Source organism: Vollenhovia emeryi, unplaced genomic scaffold, assembly GCF_000949405.1.
Source record: "Vollenhovia emeryi isolate VEMERY1.0 unplaced genomic scaffold, V.emery_V1.0 DF939447.1, whole genome shotgun sequence".
NCBI classification, from domain to species: domain Eukaryota; kingdom Metazoa; phylum Arthropoda; class Insecta; order Hymenoptera; family Formicidae; genus Vollenhovia; species Vollenhovia emeryi.
Genome location: NW_011966919.1, coordinates 2,778 through 24,199, shown reverse-complemented (window position 1 = coordinate 24,199; position 21,422 = coordinate 2,778). Strand labels below are relative to the sequence as shown.

Sequence of the window (21,422 nt, the reverse complement as noted above, 5' to 3'; positions counted from 1 at the left end):
CACCCTGTATACATATAAAAGAAAACTAAAGTACAAGGGGTGCGTTCCGAACAGTTCCGAATTAGCTATATTTCTAGTTACAAAGTTGGTACCACTGTAACTAACTTGCGTAGGTTCCGTAATGTATCAGCTGAGTTCGTTTCTTGTGTTTAATGTAAGAAAATAAATTTAATTAATAATATGTCTAATATAATTAATCCCAAATATAAATTGGACATATATTGTGAAACCGAAAAGAAAATGTTTACTTTCATAGTTTCGAAAGAAACTTATTTGCAAGCTAAAAGCAGTAAGTAAACTAAAAATAGTTTCCATTATTTTCAATACTTGTTTATTAGTTAGTCTAATTTTAGTTAGTCTAATATTAGTTAGTCTAATTTTAGTTAGTCTAATATTAGTTAGTCTAAATATTAGTCTAATAAACAAGTATTGAAAATAATTAAAACTATTTTTAGTTACTGCTTTTAGCTTACAAATAAGTTTCTTTCGAAACTACGAAAGTAAACTTTTTCTTTTCGGTTTCACAATATATGTCCAATTTATATTTGGGATTAATTGTATTAGACATATTATTAATTAAATTTATTCTCTTACATTAAATACAAGAAACGAAATCAGCTGATACATTACGGAACCTACGCAAGTTAATTACAATGGTACCAACTTTGTAACCAGAAATATAGCTAATTCGGAACGCACCCAAGATCGGTCTTAGATCAAGTAGATGTCCGTTTTTACAATCGACAGGCAAAATTGTATGCGAAACAGCATGAGATATCACGATAGAAATCATACATCACCTGTAATTATCAAACTTGCGAAAATGTTTGACTTTTCTAATTGTGCACGCGGAATGGGAATTAATGTTCTTTTCCGTCCCGAGGACACTTCTTTACGCGTGCATAAATATGAGGAAACGTTGCGTCAGTTACTCTCATACAGCAACCGTGACATACGCCCGCATAAGTGAGAATCCGTGCGTCGCGCGCAGACGGACGGTCACCACGCGACAGGTCTCCGCCCTGCGAGCCCTTGCTCGACGTATCTCAATGATTGTGTGACATTTGGATATTTTAGATTCGAAATCCCACGGCGGCGCGACCTGTAGCGCGACGAGCAGCAGCACGAGTAGTCAAGTCCTGGGTGTCAAGTCCAGCATCAGAGTGGGTAACGCAGCAAGTAACTCTGTGGAGAGTGGTGGGGGGGCGTTGGCACATGACGGGGCAGGCACGAGTGGCATCGCGTCGACGGCCACTGCCAATCCACCTGTGTCTGCCGCCGTTTCTGCCAACCCTACACACCCTCATTCTACACACAAGCACCTGCTACGCTCTCGCGCGAAAGCCTCCGGCGAACAGCCCAAGGAACTGCCATCCAGCACCAAGACTTCGGGGAAACATCACAAGAAAGACACTACAACGGGTTCCTGCTCGAGTTCCAGGTAGCCAGTCGAAGATGCGCTCTCTCTCTTTCGAGACCGTAAGGTCTTATGTAACCCGGTTCAAAAAACAATTACAATGTCTGGCATCGTTGCAGACATCGCTCCTCATCGCGCGTGAGGAAGCCGGTGGTGGAGAGCGGCTCCGGTGGATTGGGTAGTGTGATGTCAGGCAATGACTCCATCAGCGCTACCTCGGTGTCATCCTCCATCCCGAGCAGTCAGTTAGTCTCGACTACAGGTGAGGAGGAGTCGGCATCAACTGCGACATCCGCCACAGGTTATAAATGCCATTGATGTCTAAGCTGAATAAATAATGAATTGGCTTGATCAATTTTGTCGCGCGATGCCAGGCCGCGTCGTTCAAACTGTTCGATTTTTCTGCTTGCACGCGCAGCCAGTGGAGGACCATCTGGAATGTCAGGCACGACCGGTGACAGCGAGAGCGACGATGGAGAAGTTGGACGGTTGCAAGCCCTGCTGGAAGCTAGAGGTTTACCGCCTCACGTGTTCGGCGCTCTAGGGCCGCGGATGCAGCACCTACTTAACAGAAGCATGGGTGCGAGCTCCGGTATGAAAATAATGATCCTTCTGTCGAAGGCAATTCGTAATTCGCATTGCTCGTTACAAACCTGAGAGTAATCTTTGCTAAGCACAGCTATCTGCACTTGTCGCGATACCGCTTGTGCAGCGTACTGATCTGTAAACTAATAATTTTGCAGCTGCGAAGGCGCAACAGCTATTAGCTGGTTTACAAGCGGTTGAAGACGAGGGAGAGCAATTACAGGCCGTTATGAACATGGGGGAGATTCTTGTAATGGGCAACGAAGACACTCTGACCGGCTTCCCCGTCAAACAAGTGGTCGCAGCTTTAATTAATTTATTGGGGATCGAGCATAACTTTGCGATAATGACCCACGCGTGTCGCGCCCTCACGTATATGATGGAGGCTCTGCCACGGTCGTCCACTGTTGTGGTGGACGCGGTGCCGGTGTTCCTCCAGAAGCTCGAGTCGATCGAGTGCATGGACGTAGCTGAACAATGTTTGACAGCATTAGCCATGCTGTCACGCAGGCACAGCAAAACAATTTTACATGCGGTACGTACATACATTTCGTCTAACTTGCGAACAAGTGCGCCTGCATTTTTTTCTGTTCTTTGTGTCCTTCTCACATTAATTTATCCAGTTTATAATTTTTGTACAATAAATAAGACATTAATTTTTTAATTTAACCCTTAAACTACACACTGTCTATTTGAGACATACGCTACACATGGGGTCAATTTGACCCCCGCTTGTTTAAACAATTGCTGCAATGATACTATTCATTTTTTTATGTAAAAAATTAGACATGTTACATTAACATGTAGGATAAACTTGGTCCGAGCCATAAATAATGATTGCAATAATTTAAAAAAATAAAAATGTAGAAAGAAGCTCAGAAAATGCCGTTTTTACTTAAGATTCAATAACTTTTTCATTTTTAATATTTTAACCTAAAAATTTAATTGGATACTTTTGAAACAATGTTCTTTAAGATAAAAATATTTGCAATAGTGCACATTCCAAAAAAGGTATTTACTTTGACAACCAAAGGTGTGATATTTCGGAAAAATTGAAGGCACATTTTTACTGGTCATTGTAATAAAAATTAATTATATTATTTGTCTTTTGCGTGTAAAATTTTTTTTTTACAAAATATATGATAAAGGTTGAATACATTATTTCAATACAGCATCTGGCGTATGCTCCGAGTTCTCAAATTAAACGCCATCTAAAAGTATTATAATTTATGTTACAGCTAATGAAAAAAAATCACACGGTATTTAAATTAATACTTACATTTTTCTAGTTTAAATGCAGTAAAATTGAACAAAAAAATTATGAAAAAAATTCCTCCCAATATTCGTACACTACATAGGGGGTTAGATTGACCCCAGCGTTTTGAAGCGTCTACTTTGAACGGCTGTCACTAGTCAACTAGCACCTTGGGACCCACAACTAATGTGTAGTCTTAAAAAGGAAGACTTCAACTAACAACAAATGGCGCCATAAGTCCCAACTTCACATTTTATTTAGGAGATATTCAAACGCAAACTTTTGTTGCGGTCTCCTGGACCCCGGGTGTAGTCTAAGGGTTAATTTTATTTTACTTTTGGTATCTTAATATTTTTTTAAATCACGGCTTAGAAAATAATCTTTACGCCTCGAGAGTGAAAAAATTGCTACGAGACTCATTTTGACTCATTCCGTTTCATACGATACCAATTTTAGAAGCACGATGACGCTTGTTGCTTTCAACTTCTTCATAAATTTTAATATTACATCGTTTTATTTTCAGGGTGGGGTATCAGCCTGTTTGAAATTCGTCGATTTCTTCAACATCACGGCGCAACGTGCGGCGTTAACGATTACCGCAAACTGCTGTCAGAATCTTCATCCTGATGATTTTCACTTGGTAGTGGATAGTCTATCGTTATTAACGAGCAGATTGACGAATCAAGACAAGAAGAGCGTCGAGTGTGTGTGTCAAGCATTCAGTCGATTAGTTGACAGTTTTCAGCATGATCCTGTGATGCTACATAAAATTATCAATGCCGAGCTCTTACAGAATCTGCAACAGCTGGTACGTGCGAGATGGATCGTATTCACTCGTCATTGAGATGATTTTGATTCTCGTGTCGTTTATATATATATACATTATTCTGCATCTTCATATTACAGCTTATGATTACGCCGCCAGTTAACAGCACCAACAATTTCATAACTGTATTACGAATGCTCTCTGTGATATCAAACCGCTGTCCCGACTTGGCGCAATTGTTGCTGCAACAAAATATAGCTTTCACGTTAAGTTATCTCTTAACCGGATCTCTGGAGGTGAAAACGGAAGATGTGGAGCTGGTGCCGCGTACACCGCAGGAGTGGTTCGAGATTACGTGTTTAATCGAGGAGCTCATGCCTCCGTTACCAACAGATGGGATATTCAGTGTAAATAGCTTACTCGAAAGGACCAGCAATCAGCAGGAGACTGTCCAGTGGGAATGGCGCGACGAAAGACAATGTTCCCATCCGTTCAGTACTATAGATTCTAGAATTATCGAGGTAATAATTCCCGTCGTGGACGCGCATCGACCAACGAACGATCCCAACAAGTCGAATCGCTAAACGCTCGTTTTTCAGATGGCGTTTCAAAATGGCGAAGATGAGATATGCCTTACCTCTTTAGGACGAACTTACACTATAGATCTGACTGTGATGAAACAAATTAACGAGGATATAGGAATGGCAAGAAGTATATTTCGGAGAGTGAACACCAATCCCACTGAGGGGAAGAGTCCAACTTGCTCATCTAGGTACAAATTGCATTTGCGCCCCCCCCCCCCCCCCCGAAGGGTTGCAAACGGTCTTGTCGCTAATGCAGTTTTTACGTTATTAATTGCAGTATGGATGTTGTGCCTCCGGTAATCGAAACAAACGAATGGCTAGTGTCTTTTATTCGAACTCTATTCTCTGTACTGTACGAAGTTTATAGTAGCTCGGCTGGACCCGCCGTCAAGTGCAAGTGTCTCCGAGCTCTTCTCCGTATGGTGTATTATGCTTCAACTGATTTACTTAAAGTGAGACGATATACATTAAACTCCGAGTATTGCTCGATAATTGTTCGTGGCGTACGTCATACATGAATTTTCCCCTTTTGAACGCAGGATGTTCTAAAGAATCAGGTGGTCTCGTCGCACATAGCCGGTATGTTAGCGTCGCAAGATTTACGTATAGTTATCGGGGCTCTTCAAATGGCGAGTATCTTGATGAAAAGATTGCCACAAGTGTTTGGGGTTCATTTTCATCGCGAGGGCGTACTGCATCAAGTTCGTCAATTAGCAGATCCCGAAGTACCTCTCGGTGTTTCACCACCCAAGTGCCCTTCTGGTAAGTCGCGTTAATTCTACTATTCTCATCTCCGTTGACTTTTGTTGTCGTTGAGTGCGTTTTACGTGATACTATTCGTTTCTGCACGCGTGATATATGATATGCTGTATTCTATGACATTTTACGTTGTATTTTAGGTACATCATTACCAAGCCCACAGCCAGGTCCGTCTAATACACCACTTTCTTCCACCACAATGTTGTCTTCTAGTAGTGCCACGTCTCCGGTTGTCTCTCCATCCTCGAACGGCAACATATTGTTCGGTACAATCGCGTGCCAGTATAAACCAAATATCAGTGCTTCGCTGGAACCACACAGAACGGAGTTAAACAACAGCATAGAAGAAACGAGCGCGTCGCAAAGTGCACACGTGTTAGTACATGTCCACCGATACAATTTTTTAATCACTTGCGGTGCGTACAACTCATAGGTCTCTCTATTTATTAGAAGAATCGGTGATGTGCTGAAGAAGAAGCGACAGAATAAGAAGGGTCGTTTCTCGAGATTGGGTGGTGCCACCACGCCGCAGCAGACGCAACAGCCGGAGTCCCTGTTCACCGGTTTTACCCCGAAGAACAATAGATTCTTGGGGAATCTCAACCCGGCGAAATGGGGCCGGAAATCGTCCTCGTCCAGTACCAGCAACGACAAGAGAGACTCGAGCTCGTCCACGAATCTGTCGAAACCACCGAGTAATCCGAGCTTGACCGGCGGGAATCGGGATAAGGCGAAGGTGTGGGTGCGCGAGCAAGCTGCCCAGTTCCTGGCGAGATATCAGGACGACGCACCCTGCTCGCATCCCGCCTTAACGGTTCTCGCTCGATTGACTGCTGCGATACAGCGATTGCAATCAAACGTAAGCACATTGCGTGAATATATGATATATATATATGTATATATACAGGGTGTACAAAAAGGTCGGAACCCTTGAATATTTCGGAAAATATAAAGTTTTTTCTAAAATGTGTCGAACATAAGTTTTATGGTTTCGAAAGGGCTATAAGGTGGTACCATTGGTTTGACCTTGCATAGTCGTTTTGAAGGTCACCATTAATTTCTTAAATTAGACACCCTATTTTTTATTACATATTCTTATAGCTTACCTCGAGAGCTTTCCTAAGCGTTATAATAAAGTATTTTTTTATTAAGAACTTTTTGAGTTATTAAGGTTTGAAAGTTCCAGTATTTTGACATAAATTACAAAATACCTTGTAAAATATTCATTTTTTTTATCATCTTACCTTAATACTTTTTTGAACAGAATAATGAGACAAATCAGCCGGTGTAAAGAAAACAATTGTTTTAAAAAAATATTTTTATTGTTACAAAATTTATATATTTACAAAATATTCATATGATGTTTTTATCATTAGCTTCATTATGCTTCATTATTTTATCGTTAGTTTCATGTATGCCTTGATGGAAATATTTTGCTAAAAATACTATGAAATTGAAAAATTATTGAATGTGAATGTCTCTCAAAATGAATCGTAATTTTTTGTTATAAAATTCAATTAAAAGACTGAAAGGTAAGGAAAGTTAAAAAATACTGTTGAAAAGTAATAACAAAATTATGAAATTTACTGAAATTAATTAAGAACTGTTACTTTTCAGTGAAAAATTGTTGAAATGAAACTGGATCAATTGAGGGATTTTCAAGTGCATTTTAGCAAAATTTAATTATATTTTCAGTAAAGTATTTCCATCAGGACATGTGTACATCAGCATGCATCACCATTCACGAACTATCAAAAGATATCACTAGGTTCCCAAAATTTCAATACTTTTAATTAATATAAAAATTATACGTTTTTACCTAACTTGGTTTTCTTTAGCAAGAAAGATTTCGAGCTTGGGCCTGGATAACTCAGCTGGAAGAGCATTCGCCCGGCCCGAGCGAAAGGTCCCAGGTTCGAATTCTGGTCTAGTACCAACCTGTTATTTTCCTCGTCGAAAAATTAACAAGTTGCGCGTCTTTGTGCCTACCTCCCCGAAGATACCCCCTTATTTATTACTGTGGACTACCTTCTTAGCTTACACGCAGTCAAAAGAAAAAAAGAAAAACTTTTTAACTAATTATCTTAAATTTACAATAGAAAATTTTTAACACCAACGACACTGGGTACTCACGGTATGTTAAGTACATTAAGAATTTTGCTGCTTGTAAATTTATGACTGGTTAAGAATTGCTTCTTCCATTTCTTTTACCTATATATTGTTAAAGAAGACCAAGTTAGGTGAAAACGTGCAAGTTTTGTATTGATTAATAAATAAACTTTTGGAAATATCTTTCGAGGTAGCTCGTGAATTGACCGTTTATTTGTTTGTGTAGCTTTTGCTCATAACGAGCGCTTTCTTGTAGTGCATGTACAATTACTTACAATTCACTCACGTCCGCAGGAACTGGACGAGATGTTGTCAGCACTCACAGAATTGCGGGATATAGTTCTCGAGAGCGATATATCGCCATTCGAAATGAATTACAGCGGTCTTATCAAGGCTCTGTTGAACTACCTCACTACCACGGATGCACCGGGCAATCGCTACGACCGTCTTCGTATGTTTTGGAAATTGTTTGCCGAGTCTACCGTAAGTAGAGTCGATCCCCCCCCCCCCTTTTTTTTACCTCGTCCATCTTGAACGTGTACGTGTAAACTCTGTTCTACTGTTTCATCCAGATGCAACAGAATAACGATATCATAGATCTTAATCCCGGAGCGTTTGGTGCTTTAGTAACGAAATTGAACAGCTGTGTCGCGCAGCTGGAACAATTCCCGGTGAAGGTTCACGATCTACCTGCGGGTTCTGGCGCCGGTCGCGGCGGCACCAGTGCTCTCAAGTTCTTCAACACGCATCAACTCAAGGTAATTGAGTGCGCGCTGTTTATCGTATCCCTCTTCTGCGTATGAATAAAATTTACTTGTCGCGAAAGAAGATGACTCGCTACAAACGCTGTGTATGTAAACGCAAGTATTTCGTTGAATTGTCCAGTGTAATCTTCAGCGGCATCCAGATTGTAATAATCTGAAACAATGGAAGGGCGGTACTGTAAAAATAGATCCGCTTGCGTTAGTACAGGCGATTGAACGTTATTTGATGGTACGTGGATACGGCAGAATACGGGACGCTGACTCGATGGTCAGCGATGACGACAATAGTGAGGATGACATCGATGACACTTTGGTACGTACACTTTCCTAACGAGGCGTCTATCTTTAGATCGGAGGGGAAAACCGATAAAACCGTGACTGTTCTTGCTTCACTCTTTCCTTTCCAGGCGGCAGTTGTGATAAGCCAAGGACCGCCGAAACATAAACTTCAGTTTCTAATCGGCGATGTGGTCTTACCTTTCAACATGACGGTTTATCAAGCCGTCAGGCAGTTCGGATGTTCCGGAGTGGATCATTCCGAGGCGGAGGCCGATAGTGAACCGCCGCTCGGACACGACGCGGTGTGGGTGCAAACCCACACGATATACTACCGGTATTTTCAAACGTTTTGAAACGCAAGCGCGATTCCTTTTCTTTCTTTTCTCCCTCAAGGTTGCACCGATGTCACTGTTCTCAGAGCAACAGATATCATTTTTCAGTCCAAGTTCATCAGCTGCTACAGTTTCTAATCTATTTGACTTTTTTTCTTTTATTTTAATTGTGTTGACACGGTTTTACAATATATTTGTGGATTTTTCTGACTTTATTACGGCTCTACATATTTTTCGTTTCTGAATCAGTTCATTATGATCGCTTGGTCAGAAGATTTAGTTTCTTTCCTGCTTTTTGAAGAATCTGAAAGTGCTCATCGTCTAGCCTGATTAGAAGCGTAAAAGTTTTTAATATTTGTACCGAAGATGATTCAAATTGGAGCCAAAACGCTCACCAATTGTTATCATTAATTTGTTTTCACGAATTGTAGTCGTAATTGACTCACGCAACAATAACCGCGTTATACTCTCATTGCCCGATTGTTTTTTTTATGTTTATCTATCAAGAGTTTATTTTATTAATTATAATTTTTCTGATTGTTGAACATTTATGAAGCTTGATCTGCAAAGTGCTTTTTGCGTCTAGAGGTATTCTATTTTGTAGCCAACAAAGCATAGAAAAATTGGTGCGAATTGATAAATTGTACAGTCGTAAGTTATCGACAAATTTTTCAATCGTTTTGATTTGCTTATATAAAAAAAGAATGTTAAGAGATCGACTTTTATCCACTCGTTGGCTGAGGAGACATTTCGTTTTTTTTCCTTTTTTGGATTCAATCTGAAAGTGCTCACCGTCTAGCCTGATTAGAAGCGTAAAAATTTTTAATATTTGTACCGAAGATGATTCAAATTGGAACCAAAACGTTCACCAATTGTTATCATTAATTTGTTTTCACGAATTCTAATCGTAATTGATTATAGTCGATTGACTCACGCAACAATAACCGCGTTACACTCTCATTGCCCAATTGGTTTTTTTTTATGTTTATACTATCAAGAGTTTATTTTATTGATTATAATTTTTCTGATTGTTGAACATTTATGAAGCTTGATCTGCAAAGTGCTTTTCGCGTCTAGAAATATTCTATTTTGTAGCCAACAAAGACAGAAAAATTTGTGCGAATTGATAAATTGTACAGTCGTAAGTTATCGACAAATTTTTCAATCGTTTTGATTTGCTTATATAAAAATAGAATGTTAAGAGATCGACTTTTATCCACTCGTTGGCTGAGGAGACGTTTCGTTTTTTTTTCTTTTTCGGATTCAGACCCGTACCAGAAGAGGACGCCGCAACCTCTCCGAAATCAGGATCGAGTTCACAGGGTAATAGTAGGAAGGGCAAGGGAAAAAGTACAAAGATTAGTTCGAAGAGGAAAGAAGATAGTCTCTGGCTGGAAGGCACGGTTCCGCTTCAACACTGTCCCCTCGCGCCATATCTGTCTCCCACGTTACCGCCCTCGGTGACCATCACGGACGCCTCCCTCGACGGGTTGTGTCTACTGCGTCTTTTACACGCTCTCAATCGCCACTGGGGCATACTGTTCCCTCATTTGAAAAGTATGAGCCTGTTGACGCCCCAGGACTTCATCAACAACAAGATCGCCGCGAAGGCCAGCAGGCAGCTGCAGGATCCGCTGGTGATCATGACTGGAAACTTACCATCCTGGTTACAACAGATAGCGTCTGTCTGGTTAGTGCAGGGCCGAATCGAGCGTTGGCTTATCTAATTTTTCATGTAATCCAAGGATTGATTTGCAACAATTGAATTCAATTTTCAGTCCTTTTCTCTTTCCGTTCGAGACGAGGCAGCTCTTGTTGTACGCGACGTCGTTTGATCGAGATAGAGCGCTGCAACGTCTCCTGGACTCCGCGCCGGAACTCTCTGGATCGGACAGCCAGGAACGCGTAACACCACGCTTAGAACGAAGGAAGAGAACCATCTCGAGGACGGACATTCTCAAGCAGGCGGAGCAAGTGATTCAGGACTTGGCCTCTAACAAGGCCTTACTCGAAGTGCAATACGTCAACGAGGTCAGTCGGTTGTTGTGTACACGTTGCCGTTCAGGCAGGCTTCTAATGTGGTGTTCTTGTTACAGGTTGGCACCGGGCTCGGTCCAACTTTGGAATTCTACGCTCTAGTCTCGAAGGAGCTGCAACGTGCAGATTTAGACTTGTGGCACGGCAGTTCGAATCCTACCGAAAACGGATATGTTAATTCCTCGCACGGGCTCTTTCCGACGCCAATCCCGTGGAACACTAAAGTGTCGCATCTAGCAAAATTGAAAACCAAGTTCAAGTTCCTCGGGAAATTTATGGCGAAGGCGATATACGACTCCAGAATGGTAAAAAATCGACTTCTCGTTCCCCCCGCGTTCTGCCCCCGGTCGTCCTTGACGCGTTAATTAAATCCTTTCATCTTTCAGTTGGACTTGCCGTTTAGTTTAACTTTTTACCGCTGGCTATTGGGGGAGGAGCACACTCTCACGTTAGCGGACTTGGCATACGTGTGTCCCGATGTGTATCGCACTCTCAGCAAGCTCCAGGAAGTTGTGAGGAAGAAGGAAGCCATGGAGAAAGATCAGACGCTACGGCCGCACGAGAAGGCGCAGTTGATAGAGGCTCTTGATTTAGACACATGCCCGATTTCAGAGCTGGGTCTTGTGTTCGAGTTGCCGGGCTACGAGAATATCGAGTTGAGGAAAGGCGGTAGCGAGATATCCGTTACCATTCACAATCTAGATCAATATATTAAGGTAAAGCGCGTCGCTCGAGGCTTTCCCTCGCCCGCGTCGTCGCGAGAGATTGCGGTGGTCTCATGCAGTGTACTCTGTAAAATTTCAGTTAGTGGTACACTGGTTCTTGTACGAGGGAGTGTTTAGGCAAATGGAGGCTTTCCGGGAGGGTTTCGAGTCGGTGTTCCCTCCGTCGCAGCTGAGACTATTCTTCCCGGAGGAGCTGGAAGCGGTGTTCTGCGGTCACGCGCAAACCGGCGGGCAGTGGGACGTGAAGACCCTCGCCGAGTGCTGTAGAACCGATCACGGTTACACGCCGGACTCGCGGGCCATTCGTTTTCTGTTCGAGGTCATGTCCAAGTACAACAGCGAGGAGCAGCGACAATTCATTCAGTTTGTCACCGGTTCGCCGCGTTTACCCGTTGGAGGTAAAACACTTGGCGCCCTTCATTCCGCGCTTGTATTGCGGACGAAAGAGATCCGACGTTAATACTCGGCGTATTTTTCAGGTTTCAAAAGCTTAACGCCCCCGTTAACAATAGTGCGCAAAACCTTCGATCCGTCTATGAAGACGGACGATTTTCTACCATCTGTAATGACTTGCGTCAACTACCTAAAACTGCCTGATTATACCACTCTGGAAATAATGTGGGAAAAGCTACGGATAGCCGCGCAAGAGGGTCAACACTCGTTCCATCTCTCCTAGAAACAGATGAAGGATCGACGCCTCGTTCTCTCCTTTACTCTTACATTATCCAGGCCGCGAATTATCCAAACTTATTTTAAGGTTCACGTGAAATTACGCAGCGAGTTTGCCAGCGAGAAAATCCAACGTGACGACGGACATTGCCCTTTACATGAATTCTTTCGGAGGATGCTCTTCGTTTCTTGAAAAAAAAAGAAAAAGGAAAAAATTTATCGGATCAACACTTCTTTCTTTCGGTGTTTATATCATTGCGATTTGGATTGTGATATACTTTGGGCAGTGAGATAACTGCAAAGCCGCATAATAGACCGAACCGCGCGAGAGCTCGCGCTCTCGTGAATGTTACAAACCGAGTGGCTTGCGAGCGACTACATTGTAGGGAAGAGAAACGTATCTTCAGTGTGTTACAATAAAAAAATGAAAAGAAAAGAAAAAGATTGTAAATATAGTTTAATATACGCAAGTCGATATAAATACTTTATATGATAGTAACGAGAAAAATGATATTGCTATGAAGAAAACACTATACTAATGGAATATAACATAACCCGAGAGCGAGCGAGAGAGAGAGAGAGAGGGAGAGAGAGAGAGAGAGATATAGAGAAGGACGTTTACTAGACATAAGTAAATTTTATATCAGTGGTGCGTTACAAAGCATCGCCATATGTCGCCAATCCCCCGCGTCCTGCGATCGCGGAAGAGATGAAAATTCACGAGCTAAAATCAGCAAGGAAATGCGCACGCCCGCGACCAAGGCGCGCGAACGTGCGTCCCGTCGGAAACGACGCTATTTCCGGATACACACACACACACACACACACACATATACATGCATACATACATACACACCCTCACACTCACAATATCGTGTCTCTCGCTGCTATTCTCTATTTTGTAATCGATCTCTTCGTGTTCACCGCTCTTGAGTTCCGACCGAGAACCGTGTTGCGCGAGTCACGTGACACGACGCTCTTACGTTTAAGTTCAGTGTGTAGCGTTTATCGATATCGTTTGATATTTTTCTTTTCTAAGTGAACCAGAGTCCCGAATTGTAAACTTTTATTTAGCTGCAAGAGTGCAAACCGGTATCGCCCAGGATCGCCGTGAATCGAAGAGAAATACCGATATCTGTTTACTCGCGAGCAAAGTCGTCGTATTTAGAGGGACAAAAAAGAAAAAAAAGAAATGTAAGAGAACTGTATCATACAAAATAGAATGGGTATAAAGTAAGTGAAGCTGGTTGTATCGCATGGATAATACAAGGTACATTGTGTTGCTTTCTCGCGTCATCGTGGTGAGAACCGCGGGTCCACGTGAGTTGTGCGAGAGAGAGAGAGAGAAAAAAAAGTGTGTGAGGCGAACTGGGGTCTGCATGTCAGAGCCTGTTCGATTCGTATTCTACGTTGTCGAATTTTATTGTGCATAATGTGTATCGTGTACACGAGAGCGGACATATTTTCTCGATTTTGTTGTATCCAGGACAATCCGGGATTTGAGAGTCGCATATCTTTCACTAGCTGAATGTAATTTACGTTGTCGTTATCGCCATAAAATATTTTCTTCTCTTTTCTTTCCCTTTTTTTGTAGGTATACACCCGACACACGTCTATGTACTTTAACTTTACCACGTTTTCCAGGCGTGCAAGATGATTATTTTTTATTCCGGTTTTTTTTTCACTGTGTGACGATTAATTACAAGTGATATAATGTGCAGGGGGAGGGGGAAATCGAGGAACATCGAGCGGACTTGGATGTGTGCGTCATCGTAAAATGTGTAACGGTTCAGCGTACGTGTCATAGAAATTTTTGGAATAGATTCTGATCGGAGACGTTCAATTCCTGGATCTCCATTGTGTTTTCTGGGGAAACTGAAATAATTCCGATCGGAATCTATTTCGAACATTTCCGTGACAAGTACCTAGGACACGCGATCCAAACCTATGTCATTAATATTATAAACAAAAGATATATTTATATCGATTCATTAGTATAAACGAATTTTATTTTATTCACAATGAAAGATCTGTTTTTTCTTGTTTTTTTTTCTCTTCTTCGGAAGCCTTCAATAAACATATAGGTATCATAAATCTGTTCACCAAAGCAATGTACCTCTCAAAAACGTAACCGACGAGACGCGAGTGTCACGAATTGCACAAGCGACACACTGTTATTTTTTTAAGGAGTATTCAAGGTCCATTCGAGAATAATCGTAAAATTATATTTTTTATTTACTTTTACCTCCGGTACCTTCTGAGAAATAAAATCGATTATAATTACCGAGTACATCCATTGATATTCACATTTGAAAATCTTATTTGCGTCTTTTAGACGTTTCTTTTTCCTTTTCTCTTGTAAAAATTTTTTAATCCACACTTCTCTTAACGCTATCATATATTGCCTCCTTTTTCTTGTGCCGTTGGACTTATCTCTTCTCATTTGTTTTCCAAGTACGAAAACTCTTATTTTTACAACGATATTTACAAGAACATGCTGCACCACGCTAATATAAAACAAAATCCTCCAATCGGCGTCGTTGCACTGAACTTTCTGTTATTGGTGAATGCAGTGTAGTAACAACTGCCGCAAAACAATATGATTCCAGACAATATGAATGTAGCGGCCTGCAACATAGATGCATGTAAAATTATCACGCGACCCCCATACATGACGCAGTTATTGACTGCGTTTACACGTCGCTATTAATCAGGTTTGATATCTGTTGATGTTGTAAAACTGGATTTAACTAGATATCTTACATCAATAATTACAAACTACTGACGTAAGGTGTTGTATAAATACCAGTCAAATTTGAGGTAAATCTATAGTATAACGTTCTTTCCACCGATTTTTGTAAATCAGAATTGGTGTGTTTTTATGCGTAAAATATATTAGGAGGATACAAATTGTCATGTATTGTTTGTTTAAATGTTTAAATCCAGTGAGCTCTTTAACATACTGCAGTGAGTGGTCCTATTCTCGATGTCGCTGAGTGAGAGAGAGAGGGGGGGGGGGGGTTGTTCGGTGAATCTCTCTTTCTCTATCTGATTGGTCAATGATTTTTTATTTCAATTTATATGAACGAGATAGAGATTGTGAGATAAAAACTCATCGACCAATCAGATAATAGGAAAAGAGATAATATAGATAATACAAAGATTCACCCAACAGCAGCTCTCTCTCTTTCTCAGCGATATTGAGGACAATAGAAAACAATAGGGACACTCACTCCAGTATGTTATCGAGCTCACTGTTTAAACTCAATTTCAAAGTTTTATGTTGGTAAATGTGAAATTGATAATTTCTGAAAACAATATCAATTGTGTACGCACGCAAAGATCTATTGCTTCTTACCTCAATTCGACTATTACGATATTACGGATTATTATTCATTTAACTGAATATCTTAGTTTTCATTTTGTTTATAAGATATTTAATTAATTTATTTGAAGTAACCGATACAATGAACTATTTGGAGCATGTGGACAATGGTAATCTGCGTTTATGCAAAAGTCTCTTGTGTCTAACATTAAATATTTTATTTAAAAAATATGATAATTGTCTACCAGCACCATAAAACTTTAAAATTGAATTTAAAAAAAAGGTACATAAACAATTTCCGTTGTTAGAATATATTCTACGCATAAAAATACGCAAATTCTGAAAAATTTAGTAAAATTGAATAAAAATCAGAGGGAAGAGCGTTGCACTGCAGATTTACCAATGTCGTATAAACGCTAGTTACACCTGGTTTTACACCATATGCGAATATCGCTAAACCCGATTAATGGTGACGTGTAAACGTTATCGTAAATTAACGGTGGCGGTTTCGACTTACCACGGTTGGGACTCTGCACATCGGTAATCCGAGCAGTGCCAAAGTATGTATAAAATGATATCGATTCGCCGTTTCGAAGATGCGGCGTTGCTCCTGCCCCACCTCGTCCTTGGGGTAATGCCCTGCGGAGTGGAAATATGAAAATTGGTCCGAATTCGGAGGTCGTGCAGAACTATGACGATTACATCGAGCGATTTGCTTACGGTGGGATCCGACGGCGCCGAGGATCACAGCCGCTGCGCCGCTGAGAGCCGCGAGTCTCACGTATGGACCGCTGGCGGCGGCCAATTTCCAAAGGGGTACCGGCGTGGCCATTTTCACCTCAACTTTCGGCTTCACTCCCAGATAGTTGGTTGCCTGGTAGTGACAATTGTCACATTATTAGTTTTCGTGAAAAAGTGGAAATCGTGCTTTTGTTACGGCGCTATATTCTCTCGCAATCCGGCCTACTGTTAGTTTAGTAAGTTAAGGATGTATCGGACCTATCTTCAAAATAGTACAAAGTCGCTAAAAATTTGTGAAATGGTTCTTTCAGTCTTCCTAATTTATTGCAGAAAAGTAAAAATGCATCCACTAAACGGTTGCTGAGATATAACTATTTTAATTTACACTGATTTTACACGTACTCTTATGGGAAAAGCAGATCTTCACGGATAAAACAGCTAAAAAAATGTAGAAGAAATAGTACCAGTGTTTTAAATTTTTTTATACATCTAGTATACGAATAGATGAAAATATCTACCAAGTTTCAATAGTCTTTACTGCACCGTTTTAAAGAAATAAAATATAATAAAATATAACTTGAGATATTCGTACTGTCGGCACGAATTTTTTAGTTTTGAAAATATTTGACGTTATTAAGAATTGAAATCAGAGTATTTTCACTATCAAAAGTTTAGGCTCATAAGTGAAAAAAATCGCAAATAATTCAGGAAAAAGCATTTGTAAAGTGAAAAATACCTTTGTAGGAGTACAAATAAGACTCCAACTATCGCTCAAGTTTCTTACATCTAGATTTACTATTATATATTATGCGTTAAGAGTAGATATTTAAGTATTTCCAATTTCATGCACTTTTGTCTAAGATTGTACGTCCAATACACCCTTAAGGGGTCTTCCTAGTGTGACGGCTTGAAAAATCATCAAATTTTTTGCACAATCTTCAAGTTTAACTCTTCAAGAACATTATTCCAAAGCGATTTGTCCCAATTCGAAATACTAAGGAAGTTGTCACCTTAAACGTGAGCGGCGCGCAGAGGTAGAAATGTGCTCTTATCGCCGCGCTGAAGACGAAGGAACACTAGCAGAATTATATAAACACGATTCGCCGCTCTCAGATAAAGTACAAGAAGTAATCAAACCACTTTATGGAGATTTATCAAGGGACAAATTATTGGAAGGATGTTTAGGAGGAAATACACATAATGATTAAGTCGTATAATTACAATTTTGCAAATATTAACTTGATTCTAGTTCGGACGAGAATTATACATCTACTGAACATGCCTGTGAAAGTCAATCCGTCAAGTAGTTTTTGAGATATCGTGGCTACCGTTTGCAAAAATGTCATTTCGAGAAAAACACAACACAATAACAAAAGTTTCAACGGTCTTTTGTGGCATTTCGCTACGAAACATTTGTATTGTGGCCTTAAAACAATTGAAATTTCCGCATATTTAGCCGTAATAATTTTTAACGAAGGTTATTTTTCCATTCTAAAAACATTGGAAGTAATGGGAATTGTAATTGGTCCGATTGCGCAAAGTTTCGCTGAAAAGCGAGACGATACACGTGTAAGGATCGCCGAAAAATGACACACCGCAGCGTCCAAGGAGGTCAGAATTGCCAATTCGCAGAAATGCCAATTCAATCGCAAATCAATTTTATGAGGAAGAGAAAGGTGTCCTTTATGGCCCTGGAATAGCTGATTAGCAGTAACTATGATATTTTCAATTTTATATCCCATACAGCACAGATGGTTGCAGTTACATTGCAGAAACGTTGCAATCTTGCAGAGACATTCCCAGTGAGAAATGATTCGTCGATCGACGTCGAAATGATGTCGAATCGACGTCAATTCGACGGTGTCGATGTCGATTCGACGTCGTTTCGACGTCGATCGACAAATCATTTCTCACTGGGATTGCAGGGATATAAAATTGCAAACTTTCGATAGCAATATTGCAGTAATGTTTCAAAAATAATGAAAATACTATATTTTCTATTTAAAAAATGTTTCTAATTACAAGAATTTTATAATGTTATTTTCGTTGATACCAATAATGCGCGAATTATTAAGTACTTGATCAGTGCGGTGTTGCTCGCAATCTCCATCTATTGCGAGGCGACATAATCTCCTTAGGTTGCTTTGCAATAGCTTGCTATGTATTGAAAAAGGCCAGGATGTATATGTAATTAGTAAATTCTCTGCTTATGTACAACAACAAATTATTCCAAAAATATTGCACTGCAACATTGCTATAATATTGCACTGCAATCTCTCTGGGGGCGGACATTTCAACGTTGCTGCAATCCTCCAGAAACGTTGCTGCAATATTGCAATCTTGCAATGTAACATTTCTGCAATCTTTCTGTGCTGTGTGGGATAGCATAAAACTGTACATGAAACTACATGACATTTTTGCAAACGGTAGCCATGATATCTCAAAATTAAATTATTGTACTTGACGGATTGACTTGGGCATGTTCAGTAGATGTATAATTCTCGTCCGAACTAGAATCAAGTTAATATTTGCAAAATTGTAATTATATGACTTCAAAAACAAGCATTTTTTTGGCAGAAATCGACACTTTTTTCAAGATACCGCCATTTTGTTATTTTTCAATATTTTTCATTTATTCTAGTTCGGACGAAAACCACACTCATACAGATGAAGAATTTTGTGGGTTTTTATTTCAGACAATCTGGACAGCTGATATCATGGCACAGCTACCATGGAGATACTTTTTTTTATTGACGCTACCTACATATTATTATTACTCCCCAAGTTTTTCAATATATTTAAATAAAAATATATGACATTCCTTTAAGATATACAAACACTTGTAAAAAAGTTTTATATCGCTACATTGTATAGTTTCTCCTTAAAAAATCATGAATTTTGCTTAATTTTCGAGTCGCCACACTAGCAAGACCCCTTAATAAACAATTACTGCCGATGACGCACACTGCCTATTAATTTTTATCATACTTTTTTCGATTATTATTAGTCCGATGTGGAAGATTATCACTGGCCACTTTTAACAGCCATTCCAAAACAAATAAAAGGTTTAAGTGCTTATGTAAAGACTCGTTAAAAATTGCAACGCGCATCGTGACATTGCACATCATGAAAACATAAAGATGTAAAAAATATTCATTATTCGTGAATACGAGCATTGAAAAGACACGGTAAAAAGGCCCACGCCATGACTTTGCATTGGAGAGAATTGAGAACCGACGAGTCGCACTCGATCAATCGGACAAGTTCAGGTTTTTAATCCGTCTCGATTGAATTCTTGAATTCGCAATCCTGGAATTCCAATGCGTTGTCTCATACAGGCTTAGAGGGATCCTAAATCCGTCTGTGTTACCGACACATAGTTTTTGCGCCTAGAACTTTGGCCTACGTTCTAATTCCGAGAAATGGGTAGCCAATCAACTTGCAGTTTTTATGGAATAGCTGCAAGTTGATTGGCTACGCATTTCTCGAAACTAGAACTTGGACTAATAGCGAATTCGATTGCTTGCACTAGTGCGCACCGAGTGCACACTAAGACCAGTTTACAGTCAACTTTTATATTTAACTTTATCTTAAATATATATTCAATGAGTTTTTAGCCAAAAATAATTCGTATGAATGCTATATACTGATCATTTTACTGGCTACAAAATATTTCAAGAATACTTAAGATAATTCTTAAATATAAGAATTGATTTTGAACAAGCCTTAGGTGCGCTCGGTGCGCACTAGTGCAATCAACCAGATTCGCTATAAGTTCTAGTGGACACAGGCCTTAAAATCCAAAAAAAAGATTTACGAGCGCATAAACTATTTGACTATACAGTGTCGATAAAACAGCCACAAGGAACTGCAAAATAGCATGTTTCTTTTGTTGTAATCTTTATCACTTGTAAAAAAAAACAGTAGATATGGTTGCACCACACGTGTGAGACAATTAATGAAGAAGAGAAAACGTTGCACGAAATTATCTTAGGTCCAGTTTCACAAAAGTCGGTTAACTGTTAACCGGAGTTCAGTCGACTTCCTATCTTTTTCTATCTTGTTATCCAAGAGACGGAGGATCAATTAACCATGGGTTAGCGGTAAAACGACGTTTGTGAAACTGGCCCTTAGGCTACCTCAATCAAGCTCCAGTTAACTAGATCGACGATTAACTCAACCGGTAGTTGCTCACACAAGATCTTGAATCCACATAGTTTATCTCTAATTTTTTTCACACGTTGAACCACAAGAAATTAATAATTCCACCCGTGTTGTCAAAATGGTATATGTGTAAACGCAACGCGAAAACACATGGAGAGAAGTCACCCAGTGCTACAAGGGGCCGGTCTAGCAACAGACATGAAGCGCAAGCCAGGTATGGATTTCTCGTCACTTCGCGCGAGCATACGAGGTTAGGATAGGATTGTGCGAGGCCAAGACGGACGTGCAATATGCTTACCGCCGTAGCCGCGTTCCAGGCGTACGAGACGGTCCCCGCGCTCGTTTTGTAAATTACATTAAGCGGCGTAGTGACCACCGTGTACACTGTATCCTGCAAGCCCATGGTCACTGTGCAGAGGATGAGTTGATTGTCAATTTACAGTGTATACGTACGTTTTTTCAAGGGTGACAGTCCGGTGCGGGCGGTACAGTCACATTCGCGACGACACGTGACACTTGAGCCTCGTTCCTGCCTGTCTGCCAACGAGCGGGCCCGAAGGCGAAGTGCCCGAACCCGCCGAACCGTACCGTTAATCGCGCGAACGTGAGGGTGAACCTTGAGCTTGAGCGGTAAAGGTCCCATTTCATTGACGCTACGATTTAAGCCTATCACACAATAGGAAAGCACAGGCAATAGGAAATTCGCTCATACTTGACGCCGACTGAATATATTTTTAAATAATTTCTATATGCAATCGTTTGTATTTCGTATGTAGACGTTTCTAATGCAATTAGAAAGGTTTGTGAGTCATTCGTTTGTTTGTAATTAATTAATTATTTTTCCACCGTATACTTAGCGCAATAGATAAATTAGATAAAATTTTTATATGAAATCTTCTTTAGTCATGGCA

The 21,422-nt window shown here is 40.3% G+C and overlaps 2 protein-coding genes across 6 annotated transcripts in view; one reads left to right on the top strand and one right to left on the bottom strand.

The window, feature by feature from the left end:
• The window catches only part of LOC105557598 (E3 ubiquitin-protein ligase TRIP12), a 27,156-nt gene extending 12,417 nt beyond the window's left edge, over nucleotides 1-14,739 (top strand). For 4 of the 5 annotated variants that reach the window (XM_012004879.1, XM_012004874.1, XM_012004875.1 and 1 more), the window contains 21 exons: nucleotides 1,078-1,441; nucleotides 1,537-1,718; nucleotides 1,836-2,009; nucleotides 2,161-2,537; nucleotides 3,781-4,065; nucleotides 4,164-4,544; nucleotides 4,623-4,795; nucleotides 4,885-5,059; nucleotides 5,147-5,369; nucleotides 5,507-5,741; nucleotides 5,817-6,225; nucleotides 7,770-7,958; nucleotides 8,048-8,233; nucleotides 8,361-8,552; nucleotides 8,647-8,852; nucleotides 10,118-10,540; nucleotides 10,629-10,881; nucleotides 10,947-11,192; nucleotides 11,274-11,603; nucleotides 11,692-12,010; nucleotides 12,092-14,739. In XM_012004879.1, coding sequence (XP_011860269.1) covers nucleotides 1,078-1,441; nucleotides 1,537-1,718; nucleotides 1,836-2,009; nucleotides 2,161-2,537; nucleotides 3,781-4,065; nucleotides 4,164-4,544; nucleotides 4,623-4,795; nucleotides 4,885-5,059; nucleotides 5,147-5,369; nucleotides 5,507-5,741; nucleotides 5,817-6,225; nucleotides 7,770-7,958; nucleotides 8,048-8,233; nucleotides 8,361-8,552; nucleotides 8,647-8,852; nucleotides 10,118-10,540; nucleotides 10,629-10,881; nucleotides 10,947-11,192; nucleotides 11,274-11,603; nucleotides 11,692-12,010; nucleotides 12,092-12,288 — 5,519 coding nt within the window. In that variant the 3' untranslated portion in view covers nucleotides 12,289-14,739. The remainder of the gene's footprint in view (nucleotides 1-1,077; nucleotides 1,442-1,536; nucleotides 1,719-1,835; nucleotides 2,010-2,160; nucleotides 2,538-3,780; nucleotides 4,066-4,163; nucleotides 4,545-4,622; nucleotides 4,796-4,884; nucleotides 5,060-5,146; nucleotides 5,370-5,506; nucleotides 5,742-5,816; nucleotides 6,226-7,769; nucleotides 7,959-8,047; nucleotides 8,234-8,360; nucleotides 8,553-8,646; nucleotides 8,853-10,117; nucleotides 10,541-10,628; nucleotides 10,882-10,946; nucleotides 11,193-11,273; nucleotides 11,604-11,691; nucleotides 12,011-12,091) is intronic. The other variant, XM_012004878.1, reaches the window with a different exon arrangement.
• Nucleotides 14,495-21,098, bottom strand: LOC105557599 (transmembrane protein 256-like). Its single transcript, XM_012004880.1, has 4 exons — nucleotides 20,810-21,098; nucleotides 16,327-16,480; nucleotides 16,124-16,245; nucleotides 14,495-14,909 (listed from the first exon to the last, which is right to left on the bottom strand). Exons 1-4 carry the CDS (start codon nucleotides 20,912-20,914, stop codon nucleotides 14,766-14,768), a joined length of 525 nt encoding a protein of 174 aa, XP_011860270.1. The 5' UTR covers nucleotides 20,915-21,098; the 3' UTR covers nucleotides 14,495-14,765.
• Between the last annotated feature and the right edge of the window lie 324 nt (nucleotides 21,099-21,422).

What these genes read in the sequence shown, in the direction of transcription:
- LOC105557599 (XM_012004880.1), bottom strand. Translation starts at nt 20,914, where the DNA reads ATGGGCTTGCAGGATACAGTGTACACGGTGGTCACTACGCCGCTTAAT. An exon ending in CGGCGCCGTCGGATCCCACC is followed by an intron (nt 16,246 to 16,326) that starts GTAAGCAAATCG and finishes TCCACTCCGCAG; the next exon opens with GGCATTACCCCAAGGACGAG. An exon ending in TGTGCAGAGTCCCAACCGTG is followed by an intron (nt 14,910 to 16,123) that starts GTAAGTCGAAAC and finishes TCTATGTTGCAG; the next exon opens with GCCGCTACATTCATATTGTC.